Genomic DNA, 19,110 nt, shown 5'->3' on the forward strand with positions numbered 1-19,110 from the left:
TGTACTTTGTCGAGCACTGGATACATTTCTGGCATTTTGTACTTAACAAGCATAACAAAGCACACCCAGGCCTAAGGATATCGCATCTGCTGTCCTCAGGCACAATAAAAGCAACAAGCCCAGTGGTCTCCGACCTGCAGGGTAGTGATAGATTGCACTGGGAAATGAGGCTCTTATCACAATCAACGTGAAAAAAAGAAATAATGCCTCAAGTGTATCTCCAGGAACACCAGAAAAGCCTGAATGGAAATAGCCCACACCCAGGAGACAACTGCTTTGCTTACCAAGGGCTTCATTCCTACAGGCCCTTTCTGATAGATGTATAGTGCCAAATGTAGAAACTCAGGGTCATGTAGAATTATAGGGTGGTGAACCTAAAATGAGTAGAGATAGTTTCAGCAGATAGTTTTCAGTTGGGGTGGGGGAAGAAACTATTGGCCCTTGATACTCATTTAACAAAGTGAGAATAGGAAGGTAATAAAGATTACGAACCTCCTTTTTGAGTTTAGTTCTGGAGACTATTTTTGTGTGTCATCCTTGCGCAGGGCAAGGCTCGTCTTCTCCATATCATTCCAATTTTAGTATATGTGCCGGCAAAGGGAACACTCTGGAGACTAGTTTTGCTAAGAAGCTTGTCTCGGTAAGTATTTTATTCTTGATGAGTTGTTATTTAGACAACAGAAATGCAGAATTTTGTTAACCAGTATAACAGGGATTTATTTTTCTTTCTATAGACTAATTGAACATTTTAATAGACTGACTATTGCTTTCTCCATTTTTTGAAAATGAGGTATATCTGCATCTTTGTATCTATGGGGAAGTTTAGTGACCAAACTGGTTAGAAATTCAACTAATGTGCAATATCATAACTTATTACAGAACTTAAAAAGTTTAATTTATGTAGTAAATGGTCTACCAAATGAATGGGCCAGTTAAAGAATATTTTAGAACCTGCTTTGGCTACATGAAAAATCAACATGATAGTCTTCCTTCTCCAGATAATTATTTGTTTGTTTTTCCTCAAAAGTAAAATGAGCTATTCCTCAAGAATGGACCACTATCAAAAGGGTTAATACTTCCAAATCCTTCAGTAAGGTTAGGTTACATGAAAAAGTGGCACAGCCCATTAAAATAGCAGGTATTCAGTTTTTATGTTATATGTTTAATTCTACACAAATCCATGATTTAAAAAGAGCCATATAATTTAATTAGCATTAATCAATGTTGATTTAATAGAAGGCAGAAGGAAGTTCCCTCTGTGTGTACATTAAAGAAAACAAAAAAATAAAACCCAAGTTACAATAGAGTCATAGTCACTTATACCCCCAAATTTAAAGACTTAACACTGTCTGAAAGGTTATGATAAACACAAAACCGTTTCATTGTATTGTTACTGATACAGCTAACCAAACAAAAGGTACACTTCTACCTTCCAAAAATTTAAGAAGCTAAATTATTTAGGGCACAAATTTGGGAACATTAAGGAAATATAGCATATTCTAATATGGACATCTAGAAGGTTACCTAAAGGTTTCCAACAGAGACTCAAAGGCAAATTCTAATGTAGATGGAATAAGAATCTCATACATTCCCTCAAACCAGTGGTGATTCAATCATTTGCCCATGGTGTCTGGCATCATGTTAAGCATGAAAGTACAGGTTAGCATCAATTCAGCGTCACAAAGTAGACAAACAGTTACAGCACTGTGGGTTTCAAACATTGACAGAGGACAAAACAGGATAGTAAAGGCATGTGGAAGGACATCCAGTACAGCTTAGGAGGAATAAGGAAAGGTTTCCCAGAGGAGGTGATACTTGAAGTAAATTTTGTGAAATAATTTAGCCGTAGACTGGTTCACTGGAGATTGTTGGAATGGACACAATTCCTGCAGTACCCATAGTACTTTTTTGAATGTCTCTTTCATTGCAGTGTGTGTTTTGTAAGGACAGGTTCATTTTTAAGCCTATTTTCTGAGGTCCGTTGTGCTTTTTCCTGGTGATTTATGCAAGTTGACTACTAATGACTAATGAGAACAATATGAACGCATTGCTGCTGCATAAGTGTGGTGTGGTTTTGCACTTAAAAGAGGTATTCAGATGCTCTCGTTGTAAATGTTCATGAAAAGCCTCTTCTGGAGTAGTCAAACTTCTGTTAGTCTCACCAGTGGTTTTACATCTGCAGAGCATTGAGGGCTGGGGTTACTTGTAAGAGGATTGAAATTACTTCATATCATTATCTTAAATTTTATATTCACTATATTCCCTAAAGTATATCTTAATTATTTATGACCAGGAAAACAAACAGCAAAACGAAAAAGAAGGGAATGTCAGGACATTCCAAGCACAAAGAACAGAATGTAAGGATGGTGAAGGAGGTATGGCATGTTCTCACCAGGGAAGACCACGCAGGATGTGAGTAGGAATATCATGAGATGAGTCTAAAGAGGGAATTGGGGGCCCTTATTTGCTTTAAGTTGCTTCATTTCTATAGAGGATACCAGAGAGCTACTGAGGGTTTTAATCTATCTTTAATCAATTATGCTAATTAAGTTAATTTCGAGAGAGTGTAGGAGGGAAGGGCAGAGAGAGAGAGAGAGAGAGGGAGAGAATTCCAAGCAGGGTCCATGCTGTCAGCACAGAGCCCAATGTGAGGCCTGAACTCATGAACTGTGAGATCACGACCTGAGTTGAAATCAAGGGTCAGATATTTAAGCGACGGAGCCACCTAGGTGCCCTTAAATCTACTTTTTAGTAAGTTCTTTCTGGCTTATATAATGTACAGGATGCAGGAAGATCAGTTAAGACAAATGATGAAGACATAGACTGAAATGGGAGTGGTAGGTATGGAGCAGAGACACATTGAAGAGTCAGGGCTTTACGATATATAATTCACACAAGTTTATCATCATTTGAGTGTGGAGCAGAGTAAGAAGGAAGAATGGATAGACTCCTAGATTTACTGCTTGGGTAGTCCGGGGCCTCACATGATATGTCAGGACTTGGAAACACAAAGGGAGGGGTGGCTGTCAGGACTCCAGCAAAAGAGGTGCAGCTTTCTGCTTCCGTTTGTTATCAGTTGGTAAGAGGGATCTTGACTGAACCAGGTCAGGGTGTGTGTCTGTCCCTTTGGGGTCAAGGAGTGGTAACAAGTATGCTATTTCCCATCATAACCATGTGGAGTGAAGAAGGAATTCCCCACAGCAAACAGGAGCAAGGGGGGAGAGGTGCAAAAGAGTGGAGAGCAAATGGTCTGTGATAGAAGTTGAAAGTAAGAGTCGAGAGATGAGTGATTACAAACTGTGTATATAGAGAGAACTTGAGAGAGTTCTGGGTTAGAGATCAGTTTGGGTGTCAGCAGTAGCAGATAGTCATGCATATGACTGTGCAGGATACCAGAGCCAGAAGACAGCCAACATTTTAGGGGTGGAATGAGGAAAAGAAGTCCCCAACAGTATAAGGTGGAGTGGAAGAGATGGAAGAAAAACCAGAAAAGCAAGTGTCACAGCAATCAAGGGTGAAGACAATTCAGAACAGAAGAACTAACCAACAGTAACAACTGCCTGAAAGAAATAGACATAAGGCAGTGGGCAGGTTGGAGATAACTCTGTAAGAAGCAATTCAGTGGAGTTTCTAACTAGGGCTCGGAAACCAGGTTAGAGAGGGTTAGTGAGTAAACAGAAAGTAAGGAAGTGGAGATACAAATATAGACCACTCAAGAAACTTGACTCCAAATAGATGGAAAAAGAGTTTATAGCTGGAGTTAGAGGGAAAAGATCTAAGCATGCTCATATGACGAGGGAAGAGAATTGGTTGAGTTTTAATGGAAAGGTGTGCTACTGCTCCTAGAAAAATGTCTTTAAACCAAGGTCATTTGAAATACTCAAATGTGCTTGGGAAGGCATATGAAAGATGAAGATATTTTTCAAGGGCAGGTCATATAGGATTAATAAATTCTGGGGCAGAAATACATACAAACACAATCAAGAACACACAAGAGAAACTTGGCAGCTAGAGAAAACCTCAAATGAGTTAATCCACAGCACCAAAATATACTGTATTGTCTAGAACCAGTTCTTACTCATCATGAGAACATACATAGTCATTATGGGCAGAGGAAAACGCAACCTGAAAAACATAGAGAATACCCAAAACAGACAAAGGCACAATTTGTAGAGGCTTGGTAAACTAAGCATTATTTTCAGCTGCATAAACACAGCATGATAATTTGGGGAACTTACTGGGGCCTGAAAAACTACAAAAGTTTTGAAATTCGGTTCCTTTGCTTGGGAAGTCTCATTTATAGATAATTTAATGATTTATTTCATTGGTTCACTCATCCATTCAACAAAGCCTGATCAAGAATTTCTGTGCTAAGCATTAAGTCCGATAGAACATCAGTAAGACAGCATAGATTCTTATGGGAAATGGGGTGGTGGCTGTACCGTGGAAAAGTATATTCTGCTTACCTATTGTTTTTGTAATAGAAAATACAAAGTAGAACCTGCCAAAAATGCTACTAGCTGGTAAAATACATAGCAAACAGGGTGGGAAAAATTGTAAGCATTTCTCCTTAGAAAGCGATTCGATAAGAAGATGAAATCTGAAGATTCCTTCTTCCTCCATTAAATTCAATTACAGACTCTGAAGTAGGTGAAACGAGGAGGAAGCATATATTTTATTATGAAGGTATAGACATGTCCATATTTTTAAATGATGTTGACTGTTGGCTCTTTATAGTTCTCACCAATGTCATCCCCTTCTCTTAATCATCTTCATTTCTACTGCTGCCCATTTCGTTAGGGTCAGGAACCTCAGATACTTACCTGAGGTAGAAATTTCTAGATTTGCCCCACACATAGGAGCTAAGTCTCCTATAAGGGGAAGAAGAGAGCTTGGTGTTACTGTTTTTAAGCTGTGTTCACTGATGGTTGCAGCTGGTGTAGTGTGAAATAGAAAACTAGATATAGTCTGTTCCAGGCTCAAAAACACATATTGATAAACACAAATTCTTGTGAACACCCAAAACAGGGATGAGGGGGAAGACTGTAGGGAGAGGATAAGTATTTAGGTTTTATCTTAGACCAACTGCCTGTTTGCTTTTTGGCATCCATTTATTTCTCTTTGGTCCTGAGAAGCCCTATTCAAATGACTAAGCTGGCAATACCACACACATTTTAGTGAACAGCGTGCCCCATAGGTGTAAGAACTTGGGCTTTGTCGTGTCCTTGTTCTTGAAGAAAAGCTGCTTTTTTGTTAGCCTTCCAAATGTTCCTTGCCATTATGCAGAAATACATTAATTTTGAAACAAAATAAATCATGTACCTTTTGAAAAACAAAATTAAAACTGTACACATAAGCACGCATATATACAATGAAACTGACATTGCCCTGTTCTTTCTTCCCCACGTGTCTCAGAGTTCTAGCCAACACCTGTGGCCACACAAGGGGCAGACTTGGCAGCTGCAGAACCCAGATGTCAGACACTGGATTGGACGTCCCTGGCAGCAGTCCTAAGTGGGAGGCTGTCTCCTTAACTGACCTCTGAAACAGTCTATTGTCTGACTCTCTCTCGGGGCTGGGTAGTAACTGAAAAGCTGTCTGGGGGGCTGGTTCAGACTTAGAGTACTGATGGGTTGTTCTGGATGCAATTATCCTTTGCCTTACCTTTGATTGTAAGGAATTTATTTACTTGGTATGGGTTAAATCTGGTACTGGGCAAATTCTTGACAAAGAACTGTATTTAGATTTTCTCCAAGGAAAAAATAAGATGCTTTTTGCTTTGATTTTTTTTTCCCCAACTGAAATTGGATGAGATCAACTTTATGTTTTAGCACACAGTTCTGGGTGATCAGAAGTAAAAATAAGAGTTTCTTGGGCACCTCCCCTTCAAACGATGACTGAGTTTCCTTCTATTGCTTCTTAAAACTACTTGTTAAAGGTTGAAAATGAAATATTTCTTTCTTTCTTTAGAAACTTACGGAGCTGCAAATTTGTTTTTGCAATTACTAAAAAAAAAGTCATCTATCGTAGAGAAGAGCTCTTTGTATCATGAGTTATCTTGGTTCTTTAGAGAGGAAAACGATTACACTGTACTCCTGCCTCTACAACACTTGCTCAAGAATGACATTATGTGTAAGATGCAATCATTATGGGAATGAGCTAGGAAAGGCCAACTCCTGAGGAGGGTTCCACTTACAATGCAACACTGGTAACGCTCCGGGAAAGTCTATTGTGCATACAGTTATAGTCATGGCAAAAGTTAGGAAGAAATAGGTCTGCTGGAAGATGAATTCTGAGGAAATTACAGAATATATTTTGTCCAACAACAAATGGTATTTGTGTGCGTGTGAAATGTTCCAAAATTTCTTTTATTAACTTTTATAAAAGTGTAACTAGATCATCAGATAAACCCCAACTGAAGGACATTCTACAAAATGTCTACAGAATTCCACAAAAATGTCATGGTCATCAAAAACAAGAAAAGTCTGAGAAACTGTCACAGCCAACAGTAGCCTAAGGAGACGTGACGACTAAATGTAATGTGTTAAATGAAATGCTAGAATGAATGAAAGAACGTGATGGGGAAACTGTGAAATCAGAATAGAGTGTGGACTTGAGTTAAAAGTAGGTACCAAATTGGTTCATTAGTTGTAGCACATGCACTGTCGTAATGTAAGATGTTAACATTGGGAGACACTAAGTGGAAGGCACGTAAGAACACTTCACTATTTTTGTAACTTTTCTGTAAATCTAAAGGGTACCCTAAAATAAAAACTTTATTTAATGATGTTTAACATACTGCTATTTTGACTGTGACAGAGCTCCCACACATCAATCAGCACCTCTCTCTTTTTCACGCACACCTATCCACCAAATCATATGGCATAGTCATTTTCCTGGCACATAATACTTTATCTTTCGGGCCAATGTAATATCAGTGGAATAAGACTTATTTTGAGAGTTTCGGATTTTTCAATAATATTTAGGTCATGCCCTTAGTAGTAGGACACAAATGCTCAAAAGATAATATCCACAAATCTGTATTTCTCAGTGGCTTTAAAAGATGCAACATCCTTCAGCCACCTATCCAATATACTTACATTTCATGTGAATGTTATTAAGGACATAATTAATAAGACAATGTATCGTCTCTGAAATTAACATTTTTTGCTAGGTAACTGAGGGCAATGTTCATTTATTGATCGTTTGTTATCATGATAGGTAAGGGAGTAAGGTGTGATATATCACTGTTTTAGAACATGGATGAGATTATTTCTTTGGTATTCCATATTTGTCCGTTAGAATTATAAGATTTCAGGACTATGGGAATATTTCTAATTTATCACTTTACTTTGAGAAAGGGAAAAAAGGTGTTGGTGTCAATGAATGTTTACTTAAACCCACAAAATTATTGCGGATTTCCAGAACTGTTAACAAGAGATGTGCCTTTGTTAACACTTAATGGTACAACTTAAATTTTTTTTAAGGTTTATTTATTTTTGAGAGAGAGAGAGAGAGAGAGAGAGAGAGAGGGAGAGAGAGTCAGAGCATGAGTGGGGGAGGGGCAAAGAGAGACGGAGACAAAGAATCCAGAATCAGAGGAAGGATCCAGGCTCCAAGCTGTCAGCACAGAGCCCGACATGGGGCTCAAACTCACAAACTGTGAGATCACACAAACTGGGATCGCACGAACTGCAAGATCTTGACCTAAGCCAAAGTCAGACGCTTAACCAACTGAGCCATCCAGGTGCACCAATGGTATGATATTAAAAGTTCAGGTGAAGGTCGCCTGGGTGGCTCAGTCAGTTAAGTGCCCATCTTCAGCTCAGATCATGATCTCAGGGTTCTTGAGTTCCAGCCCCACATCGGATTCTGTGCTGACAGCTCGGAGCCTGGAGCCTACTTCCATTCTGTTTCCCTCTCTCTCTGCCCCTCCGCCGCTTACACGTGCGCGCTCTCTCTCAAAAATAAACAAACATTAGAAAATAATTTTAAAGTTCAGTTGATAAAAATTTAACCATATTAAGTTGGTCAGAATTATCTAATTTTGCTTTTAGAAAAAGATGCAAACGACTTTAAAGAAAGCTGGGGAAAAAATACATGCAACTTCCTGAATATATTTTAGGGCTAAAAATAAGATTCAGTCAAATCACTCGTATATTCTCTACTGTACTTTCCACTGATGACTTATATTAATGACAATGACCATGATGCTTAATAATAAGAGGAAGAAAAAATGTTCCTTAAGGAATTCTTAACTAAGGAACTGCAGTGAGTCAACCAACATATTTTAGAATTGTTTTATAGTTAGGTATTTAATATGGAAAAAAATAATAGGGCAAGAGGGACCTACAGTAAATGTAGGTAGCTATTTTTTATATTACTTTTTAAGCAGTTCGGTTCATTCGTATTTTGCATTTTGTTAGACTAGTGTGCATGTGTGGTTAGTAATGAGAATTATAGCAGCACTCTTTCTCAGAACACCTATGGTGTCTCAAGCTTTATGCTGCCAAGTATCTGACAAACACCGTCTAAAACTACACAATCCTGCAAGGTGCATACAATTACTATTTAACAAGCAAGAGAACGAAGAGCACCAGAAGTTAGGTAAGTGACCAAGGTCCCACAGCTTGTAAGTAAGGGAGCCATTACAAACTCCATCTGGTTGCCTCATATGCCCGAACTCTTTCCACCAGAGCATACGGCTTTGTTATAATTGATAATTACGAACACTATTAAAATAAATGTCTATCACTAACCAGGTGAGTTAGGTCATTTAACCCCTCTAGGCTTCAAGTTTCTCTTGGGTAAATGAAGTCAGCTGGCTGATCTCTAATGTTTCTTCCAGCTTTAAAATAGTAACATTGACTTATAGACAGGCTTAAGAAAACTAAAGTGTTTTTGTTAAAAAACAAAAGAGGTCATGAACACTAGCCCTTACTCAATTTTGGGATGATGAGGATCTGTCTAAAGCAAGGTATTCATGTGATTTCTTCCAAATCTCTCTAGTCCTAGCGATCTTACCATTTTCAGTGTTACTTCTTAAAATTTATAGGTAAGTGGAAATTTCATACTTTGGCTGCACTGCACAAACTATAAACTTAAATCTTTGCCTCACAAAAGATTTAATAACTTGCATTCAGCTATGAATAATATAAAGAAAACCATTTTTCTCTGGATCTGAGAATAATCAAAATATCAGTTTATTTTAATTCACATTTATTTAAATATAACAATTATTTTAGACAAATGAAAATACTTACAAGCATATTTATAACATGGTAGACATAAATATAAATGAAATGTATGAGTATTTTAGATAAAATTTAACACATATTAGACCAATTGATGACATACTTAACATTTAGCCTCAAGGTACATTAACATGGATATTGAAAAGGCTGTTTTCACAGAAACTGCTATAAAATGTTCACATTTGTGTTAGTAACATGTCACAGTTCCTAGACTGATGTTTTATGAAAACTATGTAAAGATTGAATGTAATCAATCACCTCTCATGGGGTAATGTTTTTTGTAAATGAAGCCTATTTTTGTCAATAGAAATGTTCTTTTAACTTTTAAATAATACGCAATTTTTATCAAGACCATGCTACATTTATTAAACAAACATGCATAACACATTAAAATTTGAATGATTCACGTACCTTTTTGCACAGTGTTTAGTTTTGCTATGGCACTCTATCTTTGTGAAAAATATACTTAAAATTTGGCACAGAATCAATAAATTGTATTGCTTCTAATCAAAACAAATGTGATTTAAATTTTCCATGGCATGGAAAATACTCTGTCACAGTTTACCTCTCCCCTTTACAGTTTATTGACCAATGGCAGTTCTGTACTGTTTTAGTTGGAATAAATAAGGGATAGCCAAGAACTGAAAGTCCTAGTTAGGTGTTTTGCCTACACTCTAATTGGAAATGAATCGATTTTAGTTTTTCTAGCAGTAAAACATTCCCATCTGTATTGTGGCCAAAAAATTTCTAAATAAGGGTGTTATCAGCAATAATATGCATCGTCATGAGATGTTTTTCTTTAGGAGGCAGAGAGGTTGAAAGGAAACGTGGATCTCTTCATAAACTGGGAACATATGTGGTAAGGAGAGCAAATGCCAGCTGAAGCAGAAACAGGGGAAGCTCTCTGGAAAGCTGGTGAGAGCACACACTCTGAAGCTGCAACGAGGCAGAAAACAAAGGCAGGAACCCAGGAACCATTCAAGGTGGTAAGGAGTGCCGTGGGTTGGAGGAAACTGATATGTATCACTCAAAAGAGAGAGCATCCAGAGCAGGTACCACATCTGTGTGTCAGCAAACTACCACTGCTTTGTAGGAAAAGTTTTACATTTCCACCCCAGTGTCTAAATCCGGACTGAAGAGATTAAGCTAACTGGCAACATTTTTTTTTTTTTTTCTGAATTCATTCATAAACACTGGAAGAATAAAGGGAGTACCATTAACTCAAACTTCCTCCAAAGCAGACAAGTCACGCTCCATTCGAAGCACAGACTTCAGAGTCGTGGTAACTAAGAAAAGTGCCAGCTCTTCTAAGACAAACCTGAGGTGTTCTATTTTGAGAGACTGGTTGAAGTCTGATCCTTTCATAGAACCTTGATAGCCTAAGTTTTAAATTTATTATCTGGGGGGAAAGGAGGTAGAACTTTAGTCCCACTCTTATACAAATATCCTTTATTCTAAAAAAAAGAGTAATGAACACAATGACATTTTCTTTGCTTTATGATCCTTGCGTTTCTGGGGACGGTTAAGCAGTGAAATGGCAAAGAACATCAAACGGGTTAAATAAAATAGGCAAAGCTTTGTTGAAAGCTGTTAAGGTGCAAATAGACATAAAGATTACAAATCACAGAGCACTGAATTTTCAAGAGTGAAATCATACCAAAACCGTGATAAATTTTCGCTGACATCATAGGAGAGTAAGTGGTCTGGAAGGTCACTGATGGTGCCCTGCACAGCCAGCACGTGTGGGGCCAAGGTGAAGGGTACGTCGTTGAGGAGTTCAGCCATTAATGAGTTGTTTTCCAAAGTCTGGCCTGCCTTATTTTCCACCTCGGGGCCTGCTACAGTCACACTGGATGAGTTTTCTTTGCCAGTCTAAAAATACATATATATTTAAGTCATTTAGACCTTGTGGACTTTGAGGTTTAGAAATGGTAAATGTGGCATTAATATATCAAAATGATTGAGAAATGTGGAATATAGAAATATTCCCAGGTTGGAATGCTACTATTTACTTACTTGAGAAATACATCCACCTAAATCTCTACTAGGCTTTAAAATGAATCCTAAACCCTTCTCTGACTCAGGCTGACCACTCAGGGCCCCCTAAATACAAGCCTGCATTCTTGCTATTTCCCTAGCCCAGATAAGGTCTACAAAGTCTGGCTCACAAATCTGATGTAAGCTTCCAGGCTTTACAGAACTCCCAGGTTCCCTGTGAAATCGTAGATGAACATAGTCCAAAGTGGCCCTGCCTGCTTCAGAGAGACTATGGGGCAAACTGACTAGGATATTATTTGGCATTTCATGTTTGTGTTCTTGCTAGTGGCTATTTCCTATGCATATGTCTTATCTCCAACTAGACTCTAGGGTACTTGAGAGCAAGCTATCATTTGACATTTCTTTGTATTCTTCGCCTAGCATATATTACCTTGCATACTCTGTATGGATGCATGTATCCTCCACCTTCTATTCCCTAAGATAAACTTGAGCATTTACCTCCCCTGTGTACCCCAAGTGTTGACTGATTGCCCGACTTTCGCTGGAACTAGCATGTTATGTTACACAAGCTGATGTATCTTGTTCAATTTCTTTAAGATTGGTAGACCTTGCATATAGTACGTTACCAAAAGATGTGCACTAGGGTGTTCATAGCACTCTACGCAAGCCCCGTACTGGAAACTACCTAAGTATCTATCCACAGGAGATTGAGTAAAAAGTTGTAAGTATGTTTACAAAAATGAGAACGAATGGCCTGCTGCTCCAAGTGGCTAAAACCTAGCTTAAGCCAGGTCAGGAAAAACTTTACTCACCACCTGCTCCAGTCAGTCCCTACCTGGGGGATAAAACTCCAGAGTCTTTACAAAGGCCTACAAGGCCCTTCCTGATCTGGCCCCAGTACCTCTCTGACAGTTTCTCCAGCTAGTCTGTCCTGGCTCCCTCTTCTCCAATCCCTCTGCCCCAAAGATTCTTCTCCCAGACCCACCGGGGCTCCTTCTCCCATGTCCTTCTCAGGGAGGCCTTTCCTGCCCACCTTATTTTAACTGTCTCCTGGCCCTCACTCCCCCCACTCCAGCATTCCATCTCCCTCTCCTGCTTTTTCCTCTCCTTAGCCCTCAGTACCTTGTTACATGGTGTATAATTTATTCTAGTATCACCCCTTAGAAGCTTAGAGAGTTTTTATTTCCCATGTTCACTGCTGTATCCCCAGTGCCCAGATCAGTGCGCAGTGCTCAGTATTTGTTGAGTGGATGAAAGCAGACAAGATTTTTGCCTGCGTGAGGCTTATATCATAATAGTTGCAAGTGCTGATAAATTCCTTCTGAGTAGAGGAGGATGGTTTTCTGTGTAAGAAATAACAGTTTTGTGAAACTTGTTATTGAAGTGGAAAAGACCTACAGAAAAGGGTGCATCATAAGTATTGAGCTTGCTCAGTTTTAACCAACCAAATACCTGTGAGCAACCAGCACCCAAAGCAATAAACAGAAATGACCAGCTTCTCCAGAGGCCCTCAAGGTGCTCTCTTTCAGTCACAACCAACTCCCTGCCCCTCAGTCACCATCCTGATTTCTAATAGCACAGGTTGGTATTACCTGTATTTTACATGAAGTCACCATACAGTATGAACTCTTGTTTCTGGCTTCTTTCACTTAATATTTTATGTATGAAATCCATCCATATTGTGGCATGTAGACGTTACAAAAATTTTGAAGAACATATTGTTGCAGAAGAGATGTATTCTTACTGATGTCAAAAGAACTGCTTTGGTTGCTGTGTTGACTATAGCTAATGGTGGGTGTGGGGGGTCCTGTGGCCAGGGAAGGAAGCAGGAAGACCAGCTGGGCTTGTGGGTCTGGTGGTGATACTAAGGGTGAGACAGAATGGCTGGAATGTGGATAGACCAAGGAGAAAGCCAATAGGATTTGCTGATGGAATGGATGTGGGGTATGAGAGCAAGAGCAGGATCAAGGATGAAGCCAATGTTCGTGGCTTGAGCAATAAGGATGGAGTCTCCATTTACAGGGATGGGAAAGGGTGTCATGAGGGAGCAGGCAAGGCAGGAAGATCAGGAGTTGTTCTGGATGTTCCACGTGCCTAACAGACATCCAGGTGGAGCTGTTAGTAGGTACAGGGATCTCATAGGAGTCTGGAGCTGGAGGAGATCTTGAGAAGAAAGTCTGCTTGGTGTTGTGTTTAAAAGACAACAGGAGGAAGGCAAGTGAGGACAAATAGAACAGACAGCATTTCTAGACATTATACTGCAAATGGGAAAAGAGATATGTGCCGGTTGCTGGAAGGGGATGTGGGGTCAAGAGAGGCTTCTCCCAATTTTTCTTTTGCGTTATGAATTGAGAGAAATGATGGTAGTGATATGCTAATGAGAAGCTCTAGAAAGGAAAACTCCATGGAGATTCTGTAAGAGAGGAACTACTCTCTTCACAAGGCATGCCCAACACAGAACAGAGACCCTCAAGAAATCTGTTAGTAAATGACTTTGAATTAACCAAACACATCCCTAGCAAGAGTTGTCTTATGACATCATAAATAAAACACCAGAGCACTTTCTTAGGATTGCAGCTAGAACAAGGCAAGTGTGCCCTGCTATGACAAAGCTTATTAGAAAGGTCCATGTATGCGGTGGCCAGAACCTGCCTCCTGAAACCTGACCGAGGCTTAAAGACGAAGGATCCCTGGGTCAGATGAGAGCACAGGTGTCAGTGAGTAACGATGCCACAATTCTAGCCTCTTTAGAAAGTATCACCTATCTATCACTGGTTTCTTCAAGATGACCTACGCACAGGGGCTTACCCTGGAGCAGCACAGCAGAGTGTTGAGAGCACAGATTGTAGAGAGACACTGCCTGGGTGCAAATCCAAGGTCTCCTGCTTATGCCATGGGCAAGTTCTTTAACTTCCATGTGCTCAGTTTCCTTGGCTGTATTTCAAGATCAGTAATAGTACCTATTTCATAGGATTGCTGTGAGGATTAATGAAGTGATGATGTTCCCAGGTAAGTACAATAATGCTTAGCACATGTTAAAGTAAGCAAATAAATAAAAACTTTAGGAATGGCAGATGCCACTTGGCTTTAGATAAGGTCTGGGATCCATCCATCTCTTTTGTTGCTGACATCCACTGGTGGCTCAAATCATCTTACCTTACCCTCCACTCTTATATCTTGCCTTCCCTCTTAATCTCACATGCAAATGTTTGTTGGATCTATTAGTAGTATCCCATGCTTGAACTTTCTTCTCTTTCTTCCTTGTGTACAGAATGTTCTCCAGTTTCATTAGCCAAATCATCTCCTTTCTTAAACAAAAACATTTTTGAAATCTCACTCTCTCCAATGAGAAGGTACATTACTTGTACCACTTTGCTTGCTTTTTTTTTTTTTTTAAAGGTTTATTCATTTCTCAGAGACAGAGAGACAGAGTGTGAGCAGGGGAGGGGCAGAGAGAGAGAGGGAGACACAGAATCCGAAACAGGCTCCAGGCTCCGAGCTGTCAGCACAGAGCCCCATGCAGGGCTTGAGCTCATGACCCGAGCTGAAGTCAGACGCTTAACTGACTGAGCCACCTAGGTGCCCCACTACTTTGCTTTCTAAATACATCCCTTCTCAGGTTTAACTCTCTGGCAGCAATATTTATTTCTTTGTGCAGGCTTTGATTAATCCCCCTTCCTTTCCTTTACAAATCATTCCTATGTGTCAGAGCACAATTCCTTAAGGACAAGACTATGGCAAACTGCATCTTGGATAATAAAGGAATTGAGACATGTGATTCCTTGTTCAAGTTCTCCTGATAAAACTGGCATATGCTTCATCCACCTGGACCTCACTTCTCTCTTCTGTAAAATGAGCAGTGAGGGATGAAAAATGAGGAGGAGAAAGATGGAAGCAAGCTGCATATACTGGACATAACCTTTGAGCCAGCTCCATCTGAGCTGTCTAAATGTACTCTCTCATTTAAGCCCTACCACACCTCTGGGGGTAGTGGGGGGGGGGAGGGTGGTGTACTACTGTTGACCCCACAGTAAAAATAAGAGTACACAGAAGCACACAAAGGTGAAGGAAGTTGTCCCAGGTTGCAAAGCTAGTCTGTGGTGACATGGAGAATCCAACTCAGTGACCTTTAATGCTCCACATTCTAAGACCCTGCACACCTCAGATGTACTCTGGATAGACTGGCTAGCTGAATGCACAAAGCCTTGAAAATTTCGAGGATGGTATTAGAAAATATGACAGGTGCCAACATAGCATATCTTAGCTTAATTTAGAAGGAAAGGAGACTCTCCTATCTTTTACCATTGGAAAGGACTGAAAAAATCATCAAGGTGACAGATCTTAGACTGAAAGAGGACAGAAAAGCAACTGTAATTTAGGAGGTATTTATCCCTGGAAATAAGTCTACCAGTCGTCTGGATGAACCACAGGGAAACAGGGACAGTGAAACAAGATTGTCAATAAGTTGATTACTGTCAAAATGGAGAGCTAGAAGCTACGTGAGAATGTGCTTTGGTAGTGTTCCTACCTTTGCACATGTTTGAAAACTGTCCAAAATAGAAAAGTCTCCAAAACTTAAAAATTAATTAAAAATTACCATGGAAAAAGTGTTCCACCAAATGCCTCCTAGAAAGATCTGAATTTCAGCTGTGCTGTATGTATGACTCCAACATCTATCTCTTAACAGTTGGCTAGAGTGCAACATTACAGTCTCCAAGGAGGCTGCCTGCCCTTTGGCAGCAGTGTGAGGGCCATGGTGCAGCTGCTGTTGGCATGCTGAGAGCTGGGAGGGGAGAAACTATAAGGCAAAACGAGAGTAAGTCACAAAGAAAATGTGAGTCAAAATTCAAGGACCCCACACCCGCTACTCTGATCTCTGAGTCTAGCTTGGCAGCCAGTGGAAGCAGAGGTGGGGGCTGAGGGCTGAAACAGGTGCATGAGTTCCCCGGCAAAAAAGCAGCCCTCTCTCTTAGACACAAAGTCTTTCAATTTTTTTCATTTGCATAATAAAATGGGTCTTTAAAGGGAAGAATGAGTATGTTAAGCACAATGGAGTGAGAAGAAAAGAATCAATTAACCTTATAGTTAATAGCCAAATTTTTGAAAATTACTTCGAATATTATGTTCATAAGGCATATTCGTTATTTTTGTGATTAATCCTGTTCACAGAAAGGCTGCTATGACAATGTTCTTGAGCAGAAGTTCCTTCATATAATCTAGCTTTAATACTTTTTTCAAATTAGTGTTTAAATAGGAGCATACCGTGTCAGATTTTTTTAATCTTGGGGAGAAAGTAAATTTCTTTATCTGTATCATTACAACAAATGAAGTTTACAAATAATAAGTTATTTTCGTGTTTGTATAAAAATAATTATTTCTTGTTCATCAGCAAACCTGCTAAAAAAATGGGCCGGCCAAGTTTATCTTGTATTCCTCACACTCTATTATCTTCGTTTCAAGTAATTCAGAAAGGTTTAGAGGCACTATTCCTCCCTTTCTTGCAGAGGGGTGGTAAAGATTCACGAGGTTCAATCTGTAAAATCTCAGAGCTTCAGAAAAAACAGTCCAAGAATACAAGGCACATAACACTTCTCAGTAAAGGCTTAGAGAAATGAAGTCACTTCCCTGGAGCGACAGAAGGTTCGTGGCATCCTGGGAACCTCATGGCACAGAAGCCCCCCAAACCACCATGGAATCTATTAAGGAGTGCCAATTTGCAAACCCGCTAACAATTTGGAGACTTAATTTACGGAGCCATACCCGACTAAAGTATGAAAATGTTATTAATAGGAACGTCACCTATATTTGGCATTTTTTTTAAACCTCCTGCTTTCTTGAGGCAACCTGTGCCTCAGATAAGCAAAGCTAAAATAGTGTTGTATAAAAGCAAAATATTGATGCATTAAAATTTAGAAACCAACCTTAACCAAAACAGTAATAGAACCTATTAGAAGAATATGAAACCAGGTATAAAACACCTATCTAACACATTCAATTTACATACAAAGAAGGTAGCTATTTGCTAAAGCCTATTTCTAGGAAACGAGTTATAGTAAGAAGAGGGAATGTCAAGCTCTCGCTGTCTATGCCTTTAAATTCTAACAACTATAAATAAAGGACATGTTCCTTTGAACAATAGCTTGAACAGGCAACACTGTCAGTTTATCTCCCCAGATAACTATCCATTCTATTCTGGCTTCAGCTGGTATCTGCTTGCATTACATCAGCGTCTTGATGGGGGTGGGTTGGGGGGCAAATCTGAGTCAGAAGCATCAGGGGACAAGAGGTTAGAAGGTGATACAAGCAATGGCACAGTTAAGGCCGTACTCAAGCTCCTTATTTTTCTCTAAGAAGCTGGTTGCTAATAAATGTCTGGCTGGCTGAAAAAGCCAGAGGACTGGTCTCTTACACCTACATAAGTCCGAAGCCACAGTCTCCTTTCACTAGGGAGAAATGATATTGCAAAAGTAGAGACTGTTTGCCATTTTTCTGCAAATCCTCCATACCCAGAACAGTAATGCCTGCATATCATGAGGGCTCACTTGTGACCCTTGAATGGCACTGAATCTGGTCCCCTTATTTCTGAGATATTCTAGGCACTTGACTTTTAAATTGTGGGATTAGGCCAAAGAAACAAACAAAAGCCCAGAACACCTGACCACCGATACAGATAAATTAGGCAGGAGAGAAAGCTGAACTCACTGAAAACCTGCTTCCCATGGGGTCGGGGTTCCCAGTTTGAGGCTGCCACATATTTGAACAGAAAGGCCAGGGCAGAAAGTAGATAGATCTTTTCTTTGCTCCCTTCCCTTTCCTTTCTGATCTCTGACATCATTTCAATTTACGTTTTGGCTCATGATTTTTTTTTTTTTTGCAATATTTGTTCCCTTTCCTCTTTCTCCCCCCTCTTCTCCCCCCAGTATTTCCACCTGCCTGTGCTTCCTGCTTCTTCTATCTTTCTTAAAGAAAAAAAAAAAGTCTCCTGACTTCCTCTTTTCAGAACTCCAGCTGAATGTATGCAAGTGAAGAGGGGGAAGTAGGCAAGCTGGCACTTGCTTCTGTGATCTGTTCCATGCTTTCTTGGAAAAGTGGCTTCACTGAAGCCGGAAAATCTTCTGTACAGCCAACTCTAGGGGGGGGAGCAGTGGAAAGAGGAAAGAGAAGCATTTTAGGAAAGGAACCAGCAAGAAACAGTATGTTCAGCATGGGATCCTGTTTAGTTCTGGTTTGGGAAATAAAAAAGGCTATTCCAGTGATTTAAAAAAAAACATTTTTAGGAAGTTAATTTATATAAGTTCATAATCTCTGACCTCAGGCTATCCAGAAAATCTCATATTGTGCTGTAGGCCTTCCCTCTCATTCTTGCCAGCACACTTTCACCCCTGCTCTCCTCTCCCCTGCCCTACATCACCACCTGTCTCCTCGCTGCCAGCCAGTGGGCTAGCATCCCACTCTACAGAAGAAAGAGGAACCATCAGGTGAGGATCTCCTCTACTTACGGCTCCCCAAAAATGTATCTGCATCTGTACCCCTCCATGCTTCTCCCCTGCCACCAGGGGCATGTTGCCCTCTTCCTACCCAAAGCTAAACCCTTTCCAGTGTTCCACACCCAATCCTGTCCCTAGTCTTCAAGGACATGGCTTCATCCATTAGGAGGTGGCTCCCAATTGCGAATCTTTTATATAGTCAATTCACCATTTACAGGAAATTCTCCTAAGGTCTTTCGCACCCACTGGCATCTTACCCACTGAACACCCACACTATACTTCTTTTTTTCACAGCCAGACTGAGCCGATTGTTGACGCTTGCTGTCTGCTTCACTCCTCACCCACTGCCATCTGCCCCGGTACTGACACTA

At 39.9% G+C, this 19,110-nt stretch overlaps 1 protein-coding gene, 1 long non-coding RNA gene and 1 other non-coding gene across 3 annotated transcripts in view; 1 reads left to right on the plus strand and 2 right to left on the minus strand.

Annotated features, from left to right (window-relative positions):
* LOC147583249 (uncharacterized) overlaps nucleotides 1-19,110 on the plus strand; it is a 208,609-nt gene that overhangs the window by 84,162 nt on the left and 105,337 nt on the right. The window lies entirely within an intron of this gene.
* On the minus strand, nucleotides 500-604 carry LOC112867086 (U6 spliceosomal RNA). The gene has a single exon (XR_003224155.1). It is a non-coding gene; the product is annotated as a U6 spliceosomal RNA (small nuclear RNA).
* The window catches only part of UMAD1 (UBAP1-MVB12-associated (UMA) domain containing 1), a 223,378-nt gene continuing 213,449 nt past the window's right edge, over nucleotides 9,182-19,110 (minus strand). The window contains exons 4-5 of the mRNA XM_025929726.2: nucleotides 10,912-11,126; nucleotides 9,182-10,247 (exon numbers count right to left, since the gene is read on the minus strand). Of these exons, the coding sequence (XP_025785511.2) occupies nucleotides 10,037-10,247; nucleotides 10,912-11,126 (426 nt within the window). The 3' untranslated portion in view covers nucleotides 9,182-10,036. The remainder of the gene's footprint in view (nucleotides 10,248-10,911; nucleotides 11,127-19,110) is intronic.

Source organism: Puma concolor, chromosome A2 (genome assembly GCF_028749965.1).
Source record: "Puma concolor isolate L17-30 chromosome A2, mPumCon1.1.hap2, whole genome shotgun sequence".
NCBI classification, from domain to species: Eukaryota; Metazoa; Chordata; class Mammalia; order Carnivora; family Felidae; genus Puma; species Puma concolor.